At 49.3% G+C, this 10,000-nt stretch overlaps 1 protein-coding gene across 1 annotated transcript in view; it reads right to left on the bottom strand.

Moving 5' to 3' along the window:
• The window catches only part of col4a5 (collagen, type IV, alpha 5 (Alport syndrome)), a 24,914-nt gene that overhangs the window by 14,582 nt on the left and 332 nt on the right, over positions 1 to 10,000 (bottom strand). The window contains exons 2-24 of the mRNA XM_062449938.1: positions 6,589 to 6,648; positions 6,058 to 6,147; positions 5,660 to 5,704; positions 5,391 to 5,435; positions 5,201 to 5,263; positions 4,753 to 4,806; positions 4,516 to 4,542; positions 4,024 to 4,104; positions 3,778 to 3,840; positions 3,641 to 3,676; positions 3,203 to 3,244; positions 3,020 to 3,112; positions 2,602 to 2,655; positions 2,458 to 2,514; positions 2,299 to 2,343; positions 2,045 to 2,098; positions 1,840 to 1,881; positions 1,596 to 1,689; positions 1,197 to 1,232; positions 825 to 1,076; positions 638 to 727; positions 347 to 417; positions 1 to 41 (exon numbers count right to left, since the gene is read on the bottom strand). The exon at positions 1 to 41 is cut by the window's left edge and continues 151 nt beyond it. Of these exons, the coding sequence (XP_062305922.1) occupies positions 1 to 41; positions 347 to 417; positions 638 to 727; positions 825 to 1,076; positions 1,197 to 1,232; positions 1,596 to 1,689; positions 1,840 to 1,881; positions 2,045 to 2,098; positions 2,299 to 2,343; positions 2,458 to 2,514; positions 2,602 to 2,655; positions 3,020 to 3,112; positions 3,203 to 3,244; positions 3,641 to 3,676; positions 3,778 to 3,840; positions 4,024 to 4,104; positions 4,516 to 4,542; positions 4,753 to 4,806; positions 5,201 to 5,263; positions 5,391 to 5,435; positions 5,660 to 5,704; positions 6,058 to 6,147; positions 6,589 to 6,648 (1,535 nt within the window). The remainder of the gene's footprint in view (positions 42 to 346; positions 418 to 637; positions 728 to 824; positions 1,077 to 1,196; positions 1,233 to 1,595; positions 1,690 to 1,839; positions 1,882 to 2,044; positions 2,099 to 2,298; positions 2,344 to 2,457; positions 2,515 to 2,601; positions 2,656 to 3,019; positions 3,113 to 3,202; positions 3,245 to 3,640; positions 3,677 to 3,777; positions 3,841 to 4,023; positions 4,105 to 4,515; positions 4,543 to 4,752; positions 4,807 to 5,200; positions 5,264 to 5,390; positions 5,436 to 5,659; positions 5,705 to 6,057; positions 6,148 to 6,588; positions 6,649 to 10,000) is intronic.

Here is a 10,000-nt window from a genome sequence, read left to right on the forward strand (position 1 = left end):
TCTCCTGGGTAACCTGGCGTCCCCTGCTGGCCTGGAGGACCCTTCAGGAAGAACAACACCAACATTACATATACTTCTTGGGGCGTTTCTGCTTTATTTGACAGTGATTGTGAAGAGAGACAGGACATGTAAGGGAGAGAGAGGACAAGCAAGGAGTGGCCCGGGTTGGTTTCGAACCTGATCCCCTGGGGTAAGGCTTTAGCCCGAATGGTATGCGCACTTAACCGCCTCAGGCACACACATTTTGATCTTTCATCAAAAGCAAGACTGCATATAGGCTTACAGAGTATATAGAAAAACATTGTTCTGAAACTGGAAGGAGGAAGTGGAAACAGGCAGTACTTACAGCAGGTCCGAGAAGCCCTGGGCCTCCTGAGTATCCTCTTTCACCTTTAGGTCCCGGTCCTCCAGGGGTTCCTGAAAAAGACAGAGGAGAAGAAGAAGGGGAGAAGAGAGAAGAGGAGACAGGATGTGAGGGCAGAGCAGAGGGATGAGAGGAAGTAGGAAGAGAGCGGAGAAGGAGAGGAAAGGGACGAGGGTCACTCAGAATCAATGTTCCGACACAGGTAGGACACACCAGCACACACACACTCCCTCCTTTTCATGTCAACGTGCCGGAGACGGACAGGTGACTCACCTGGGAACCCGGGGGGGCCGGCGGGCCCCTGGGGGCCGGGGATGGGGCTGCCGTTGGAGAAGCAGTTCACACAGGTGTCACCCTTATCACCTGAGGAACACAGCCAGGATAGGATGGTTCAGAAACAGTGTGTGTGTGTGTGTGTATGTGTGTGTGTGTGTTTGAGCCCGGTGCTCCTTACACCCACCTTTATGTCCACTTTCCCCCTGGAAGCCCCTGTCTCCCTGCACACCAGGCCGGCCGGGGGCCCCCCCAATGCAGGCCCCCCCACCGCTGGAGATCCCTGGAGGTCCGGGTGCCCCCGGAGAACCCTGCAGCCCAGGGGAGCCACTCCGTCCTGGGGGGCCAGGGAGGGCGATGCCAGGCTGGCCCTCCTCTCCCTTTGGACCTCTGTCTCCTGGGAACCCTGGCTGGCCGGGCTGGCCTGCAGATCCTACACCTGAGGAGAGAGGGAGGGATAAAGGGATAGAGGGATGAGAGGTAGGAATAAAGGGATGGAGGTTTACAACAAATGACTCGTTTGCTTGTTTGTTGTTTATTGTTGTCGTTGTTCACTAACCTGGCTGTCCTGGTTGTCCGGAAGGACCTGAGAGACCTAGAGGAACACCATATCTTATCAGATCACCATGGAAACACATTACAACATATCGGTGTCATCACTCCTCTTTGGGAGTGTACACGTAACTGCATAAGGAGAGAGGGAGGAGAGGACAGGAGAGGAGAGAGGAGAGAGGGAGCGATGGAGGAGAAAGGAGAAGAGAGGAGAGAGGAATAGAAGAAGGAGAGAGGAGGGGAGAGAGGGAGCAGAGGAGGAGAGAGGGAGCGGAGGAGGAGAGAAGGAGCGGAGGAGGAGAGAGGAGAAGAGAGGAAGAGAGAAGAAGGAAAGAGGAGAGGAGATAGAAACCTCTCTGAATGGATCAGAACTAAACAGAGAAACTAAACGAGGTTCAAAACCAACCAGGAGGGCCTCTGTCTCCTTTCCTGCCCGGCGACCCGGGGAATCCAGGCTCCCCTTTAGGTCCCACTCGACCAGACGTATCTCCACCCAACACCTGCATGGACCAGGGGAGAGGGTGGTGTTAGCACCATCTGGTGGACAGGACCTGTAACTGCAGGAGGCCCTGCTACCTACTGGAGGTCGTACTGGGGGGAAATGCGCTTTATTTAAAGGTTTGTTCGTTTAGATTCGGTGGTGTACATACCACCCCTGGAGGTCCCGGAAATCCACGATCTCCTTTGTCACCCTGAGAGGAGGAGAGAGGGAGGGTTGAGGAGAGGGGGAGTGAGGGAATGGAGAGGGAGACAAGGGGATATCGAGAGATTAAGGAGACAAGCTGAATATAATTATTTTGAACATGAGTGAATTAGGAAGGGTGAACACAAGCAGGGATCTGAAGGAAGACTCACTCTGTCTCCATCACGACCCGGGAGACCTGGACCTCCTAATTCTCCTTTACTACCCTGGAGGAGGGAGGGAGGGAGGGAGGGAGGGAGGGAGGGAAAAAAAGAGGGAGAGAGAGAAATGTTTACAATTCACTTTCCTGGACTGTATGTACACGGCTTCTGTCTAAATTCTCCTTCTGCTCAGTGGACAGTATAAGTCAGTGATAGAATGGTGAATAGATCCGTAGTAGATCAGTATCAGATGAGCAGGATCTTACTGGGAACCCAGATGGACCGGGGTCTCCATCTTTTCCTGGTTTGCCCTGAGAAGAAAGAAAAGGTCAAAACACTCGAATGCTATACTTATTAATACCCCATTATGTGTACCTGTGTGAAGATGTGTGTGTGTGTGTGTACACGGCTGGTCAGAAACCTACTCGTTTTCCAGCTTCTCCTTGCTCCCCCTTCTCTCCCTTCTGCCCACCTGAGGGGCCCTGCAAAGACAACCATCACTCAAGTCAGTTCAGCCAAGTTCATCAATCAACCAATCAATCAATCCTTCCGTTCATTCCGGAACTTACAGGGGGTCCTGGAGGCCCAACGTCACCAGTAGGGCCCGGCAACCCGATGTCACCCTGGAAACACAAACAACAACATCATCAAAAAACTGATTTTCATTTCGGAGTTCAACTGTTTTTAACTGTGGAACTTCTTTTGAGAGTCGTTGCCGCCATCTGGTGGTTGAAGTGGGAGTTGCAAGCTACAGAGAGCATGATAGCCCTGTCATGCCAAAAATGCTAAATATAGCCTACAATATAGAATGTAGAATATACAATATAGAATGCAGAATATAAAATATAGAATGTACAATATAGAATGTACAATATAGAATGTACAACGTACAATATAGAATTTTTAATGTACAAAATAGAATGTACAATATAGAATGTACAATATAGAATGAGAATGTTCTGGATGTGGTCTGAGTTGTGCCTTTACCTTGTCTCCTCTCTGGATCTCTGACTCGGTAGGTCCAGTCTGCTCCCCAACCTGACCTGGAGGCCCGGGAGGACCCCTCAGTCCAGTCTCCCCCTACACACACACACACACACACACAGAGTGACATGAGTGTCCGTGTGGAGTGTTCCTGACTCCAAGTTGACCCTCTCCTGCTCCTCCTACCTTCTCTCCTTTGGGTCCCTGGAAGTTCAGGCCCATGTTTCCCTGTGGAGGAAAGCAGCACAGTCAGCCGTCGTCAGAACCAATGTTTTCTGCCATGCTAATAAACATTAGCACAGCTAACACCAGCTAACTCCAGCTAACACCTGCTAACACCTGCTAACACCTGCTAACACCTGCTAACACCTGCTAACACCTGCTAACACCTGCTAACACCTGCTAACACCTGCTAACACCTGCTAAATCAGCTATCACCTGCTAACACCTGCTAAATCAGCTAACACCTGCTAAATCAGCTAACACCTGCTAACACCTGCGGTTCAGCTAGTTATTTCTAGCGCCAAAGACTTTGCTTCAACATGGACTGTCAACAAACTCAACAAAAAAAAAGAAGAAAAAAAGCTTGATTTAATATATTTTTAAATCTTCGTTCAAACTTACCTTAGGTCCTTGTGGGCCAGGAGGGCCGTGGCGACCCTACAAAACAAAACACTTAAGTTAATTCTTCCTTCGAAAGAAGACAAAACAGTGACACAAAATACCAAGGCAGGCAGAGCGACCATATAAGGTGTCATTACATCATTTCCTCTGGGACCAGGTGGACCGAGAGGGCCGCTCAATCCAGGGGGACCGGGGTTGCCCTGGCAACAAGGAACACACACAGAGAATGTCCAACTGTCATTATTGGCCCAGCTACAGTTGATCAAGTTCAGCATGCAACTAAGAGTTGTCAGGTTCCGTGGTTCTAAGGTTCCGTGGTTCTAAGGTTCCGTGGTTCTAAGGTTCCGTGGTTCTAAGGTTCCGTGGTTCTAAGGAACACTCACAGGGACTCCGGGCAAGCCAGGGAGGCCCAGCGATCCTTTCTGGCCGAAACGGTCTGATGAAATCACGTCACCTGGGTCACCCTGCAGGGGTGGAGAAAGGCAGGTCAGGTGAGCGTCTGGACACATCAGGCACAGCAACAAGACTAGGACTCACCCGGGGCGGGAGTGAGTTCTATCTAGAAGCCCTACATCTACAGAGCGGGTAGAGTGTTTAACTGCAGATCTGGAGGTCCGCATGTCTCTTTGGATTGACTAAGTGATGTTGCCCTGGATTTAGACTGAGACACAGACTGAGAGCTGGGTGGAGGTGGATGAGACACAGACTGAGAGCTGGGTGGAGGTGGATGAGACACAGACTGAGAGCTGGGTGGATGTGGATGGGACCAGAGTCCGGGACACTGAGAGAGCGAGCTGGATGTCGCGTCTGGACTGCAGGACCGCCAACAGAACGCACGCACAGTCGTCAGTTCATCTGTAACCACGGAAACGTACCTTTTGGCCTGGCAAACCGGGAGGACCCTGTGAAAGAGAGAGAGGGAGGGTATATTAGTTGTGTAGTGCATGTGTTGGTCATAAGAGGAAAGGACAATCGGTTGGAGAGGAGTGAAGAGGAGACTAGAAAAGGAGAGAGGACTAGGAGGAGAGAGGAGAATAGGTAAGGAGTAGAGATGGAGAGAGGAAAGGAGAGGAGAGGAGGGAATAGAAGAGGAGAGGAACATGAGGACTCACTGGTCGGCCTTCTGTTCCAGGGTAGCCTGATGTTCCTGGGAATCCTCGCTCACCCTGAAGAGACAGAGCAGTCATCAATCAAGAGATTGAACAGTGACACTTATCCAGACGATGTCGTAGAATACGACTACATCTTAATGTGTACAGACAATAGTGATATAGTTTGAATCTACATCTATGTGTCATAAATCTTCAATGATAGAGCTGAACTGTTTTATTTTGTTCCACAATCCATTACGTGAAATTATAAGCAAGTTGTCCAACTGGTCTGACCTGTTGCACTGTGTGAGGTACATATTTGAGCGTGAGTATGCATAGTTATTCATATGACCGTGATGCTGCGATGAAATGCCTTGTTCTGTCTGTGATGTGCCATCTCTCTGAGTCTAGATCTCTATAGCATGGATACACAGTGTTATGATCAGTATACAGCGCCCCCTGGAGTCACCTTGGTGCCGTTACAGCCTGCGGTACCCCTCGGCCCAGGAGCCCCGTCTTGTCCTGGGAGGCCCTGCGGAACAGGAAATAAACAGGATGTGATGTCACACCGAAACAGGATGTGATGTCAACTGATGACAGTTCAGTGTTATTTCGGGTTGGGAGTTGGCTGGATGGAGAGAGGGTAAAAAAAAACTCACTGGAATTCCTGGTGTTCCTGGGAATCCAGGTAGACCAGGTGGTCCCTGAGGGAAGAGAGAGGAAAAAGAGAGATGATGATTTTAAACAGATTTTAAATACAACTGCATTCACGTATCGTTTGTGTAGTGGTGACATTGTCATGGTGACACCTGCTGGATAGTTAGGGTACTACACGTTCGGACAGCAGCCCTGAGTTTGTCCAGCAGAACGTACTAAACTGTGAGTTGTTTTGTATGTTTATAATAGTAAATATAGTTCATCCACTCACTCTGATTCCTTTTGGACCAGTTGGACCTCCTGGTCCATCATAACCCTAGAGGAGAGAGAGGGAAAAAGATAGAGATAGAGAGAGAGAGAGAGAGAGAGAGAGAGAGAGAGAGAGAGAGAGAGAGAGAGAGAGAGAGAGAGAGGAAATGAGAGAGAGAAACAGAGAGAGAGAGAGAGAGAGAGAGAGAGAGGGAAGGAGAGAGAGGGAGAGGGAAGGAGAGAGAGGGAGAGAGAGATATCAATATACAAAGAAAGACAGATTGACCAATGCCACTTATCCACACATGTTATACATCATGTATTACACATACATATCATCTATATTTATAGACTTTTTGTGGATGTATCTGAACTAGGGTGTAGAGAGGGACTCTGGGCAGCTGGGGAACCCCAACATACCTTCTCTCCTCTGGGGCCACCGGGCCCCTCGGGCCCTGGGAACCCGGGTACACCTGGCTGGCCCTGGAGGCCTGGGTAACCCCTCTCGCCCTGCAAGGAAGACACACACAGAGACACACACAGATACACACACACACATATACAGACACACAGACACACACACACAGATATACAGACACACACACATACAAGCACAGATACACACACACACACACAGATACACACACACACAGAGATACACACACACAGATACACACACACAGATACACACACACACAGAGATACACACACACAGATACACACACACAGACACACATACACACACACAGATACACACACACACACAGATACACACACACACACACAGATACACACACACACACACACACACGGATACACACACACAGACACACACACACACACAGATACACACACACACACACGGATACACATGAACATTTGATACATCATACACATGATATCATATGAGCGTTTTAAGAACAGCCTCTGTGTGTGAGTGGCCCCGCCCACCTTTCCTCCTTTCACTCCGCTGCAGTCACACTTGGACCCAGCCGCACAGCCATGACATGCCTGGAGGAGAGAGGGAGGGAGGGAGGTTAGACTGGTGTATCCATAACGTACATATACACAGCATATCAATATGTTAAGATAGTTTAAGATATCCTCAAGTGTGTCTTTAATCAGGTGTAAGATGTCAGACGGGAGACTACAACCTCAAAGCAGCTTAATACAAGCCAGTTAAAATGTGTAGTATGTAATATTACCAGTAGAGGGCAGCACAGCACAAATCACATTCTAGAATCATATCTCATTCTATCTTTTCTATCTTTAATATGAATTTGATATCATTCTACCTTGAAAGAACTATGGATATCTACAATACAACTGCAATAAAAAAACTGAAACAGAACCTTAAATTAGAACCTTGGAACGTAATTTTTAATTGGAACCTCACTTCCTTTCTGTCTATACACAATAGGTGCGTTCGACTTCATGCAGCACCGGCGGCGCCGACAGCCGGCTGCCTTGAAGTTGAGAATGCCATTGGCTGCTTCAAGTCAGCCGGGTTGCAGGCGGCTGCAGGCGACGCCGGCGCTGCATGAAATCGAACTCACCTAATGCCACACCCTTATCTACGCACTTGAAGTTGAAAAATTACGACCTGCAGCTACCTGCAGATAATTTTGGCCACCGCTACCTAAATCACAGCAACACTAGCCACATTTTCTGGGCTGAGATATTTACAAGAATCTTTGTGCATGACTGGACTAAATACAGTTTACAGAATTATCTGATTATCAGAGTTGGATAGCTAGCTAAACCATTAGACATACAGTACACAATAATCAGTCCTAATCTTTTCAACAGCTGCTGGTTGTTTGAATGTGGTTCATCGTGGTTATAGTTTAATGCATCTGACCATTGTTTGAACCAAATAAGGAGAAAAAGCATAATCTAAATGAGTGACAAGCTTGTTTAGCATAACAGCTTTAAAATCTATACCCACTGAATGTAGTTGAGGATTAGCATTAGCTAGGTTAGCATGATCAAGCTACATGGGTTAAAACAGCGTAGCTTGTCAACAGTCACGTTATAACCCTTCCTCACGTCACCCCACCACACACCCTTAGTGACATCACCCTGCCGTCACACCCTCTGACCTGTACACAGACATCACTTCCTAGGTCAAAAGTCAAACGCGCACAGTGTTTCCTGTCGACCCCTGCACATCACACATTCAGATTAACCCCTTCACCCCCCAGTGATGACGGGTGGTCTTGTGGCTTTACGCGGGGGGGGGGGGGGGGGGGGGGCGGGGAGTTGAGGGGGGTGCATGGATTAACGTGTCATCGTGACCATGCTAGCCTGGGGTGCCCCTGGGGTGTTAAGAGGGATTTAACACCCCAACCTTGACCCCCCCCCCTCTCCTTGGATCTAGAGCTGTTAAAGAGTACACATGCATGCTTGGCACTCATGAGCTAACTTCATGAGCTAACTTCTGGGTAGCAGCCTGAGCTAACGCTGCTAGCGGTAGCTCTGACTGGTGATGAGTGCTTTCTGGGTCGTGACATGCTAACGCTAACGCTGCTAGCGGTAGCTCTGACAGGTGATGAGTGCTTTCTGGGTCGTGACATAAACTAACGCTGCCAGCGCTAGGTGATGAGTGTGGGCAGAGTAATCACATGAAGAGATTCGCTTGACAAGGAACACCTGCTCTTTCAGAACGGGCTTTCCTCCAAGCTGACTCCGCACACTGAAATCATGTGACCAGCAGCTTATCCGTAGGTCTGTCTGTCTGTCTGCTACTGTCTGTCTGTCTGTCTGGCAGAGGGGAGGATGGGATGAGGGCAGGGGGGAGGATGGTTTGGATTGGCATGTTTTTGGCTTAGAGCAGGGCCAGAGGGCACTGGTGTGGAAGATAAAGGTGTGTGTGCAAGTGTTTGTGTGTGTGAGTGTGTTGTGTGTGTAAGTGTGTGTGTGTGTGTGTTGCAGGGTGTTGTTACAAGCCATGGATCCTAGATTAGACGGTGGTCTGGTTCAGCTCAATGCTGTCTCTTCTCCCACGCCCAACCCCCCCTCTCCCCCCTCCTCCCCCCTCTCCCCCAGCCCCACCGGGGCATGTAATCCAGTCAGGGGGGTCACTGAGCTCAAGATATTTGGCCCTTTCCATCGTCCCTTCCCTGCTGTGTCTCCCCTTCTCTCTCTCTTCTCTCCTCTTTTCTTCTCTCTCCCTTCTTGTCTCTCTCTCTATCCCTGCCGTCCTCCATGCTTTCCTTCCCTCCAGACCCCAGCAGGGTCTGGGGCCGGAGGTGAAGCCAGCTTACGTGCACTCCATCCTGGGTTCAAGAGTTAGCATGGCCTGGCTAGCCTGCTAGCAGCTAGTGGAGGTCTTCATGACAGAGAGAGGTAGAAGGAGGAAGGAGAGGGGGGTGAGAGGAGACGAGGGAGGAAGGGGTTAAGAAAGGTAAGGAGGGGGCGGCGTGGAGAATGAATGAATGGAGACATAGAAAAGGGGGGAGGAAGGGGGAGGAGGAGTGGAGGGAAGGGAGGAGGGGGGAGGGAGGGGGGGGGCGGAAGGCATGCACCTACTGGGGATTAGCTAGGCGAGACTGGAATTCCCCCTGTTCATCAAAGACTGGTGATTACACACACACACACCTGACACTGTGACACATCACATAGATCACACCCTAAACCACAAACCCACTACAGACAATCAGTGTCTTCTCCTAAACGGTATCCTACCTCATATAATATCACACACACACACACACCTAACATGCACACACACACACATTCCAAACACACACCAACACTCAGACTGAGGATGTGCGAGTGTGTGTGCTGATGTTGGTGCTGAGGTTCTCCTTGCTCTGACATGCTAAATTAAACCCTCCAGCTTTCATCAATGCTGACAACTATCTCTCTCCAATTCTCCATCTCTCTCCTTCTCCCTTTCTCTTTCCCTCTCTCCTTCATCTCTCTCCCTCTCGCCTCCCTGTCTGACATAACTGCTGCAGATCTCAACATATCCAAGCATAATATTTTCCTTTTTAGAAAAATATCCACGCGTGTCATGACTAAGAGATGTTTTGGTAAGGGAGTGACCTGGACAGGGTAAGCAAACACCCACGCACACACACACATTCTCACATACACACTCACACACAGTCTTGTTGATGGACTTGGTTTTGAGGTTAGTTTTAACACAGTCTGATTCCAGACCAATCTAGGCGCTATATCTACATAATTTGTCAGATCCCAACTAACAGTTAAGTTTCACTAAGACCATGTGTGTGCCTTGAAGCTTAGCTGTAATCCTGTTGGTCAATCATCGGTTACATGGGTGTCGGTATATGACTTAAAACACACACACGCGCGCACACACACACACCTCCATCCTCTCCGGTGTTAAGCGGTG

This window comes from Osmerus eperlanus, chromosome 23, assembly GCF_963692335.1.
Source record: "Osmerus eperlanus chromosome 23, fOsmEpe2.1, whole genome shotgun sequence".
Taxonomy (NCBI): domain Eukaryota; kingdom Metazoa; phylum Chordata; class Actinopteri; order Osmeriformes; family Osmeridae; genus Osmerus; species Osmerus eperlanus.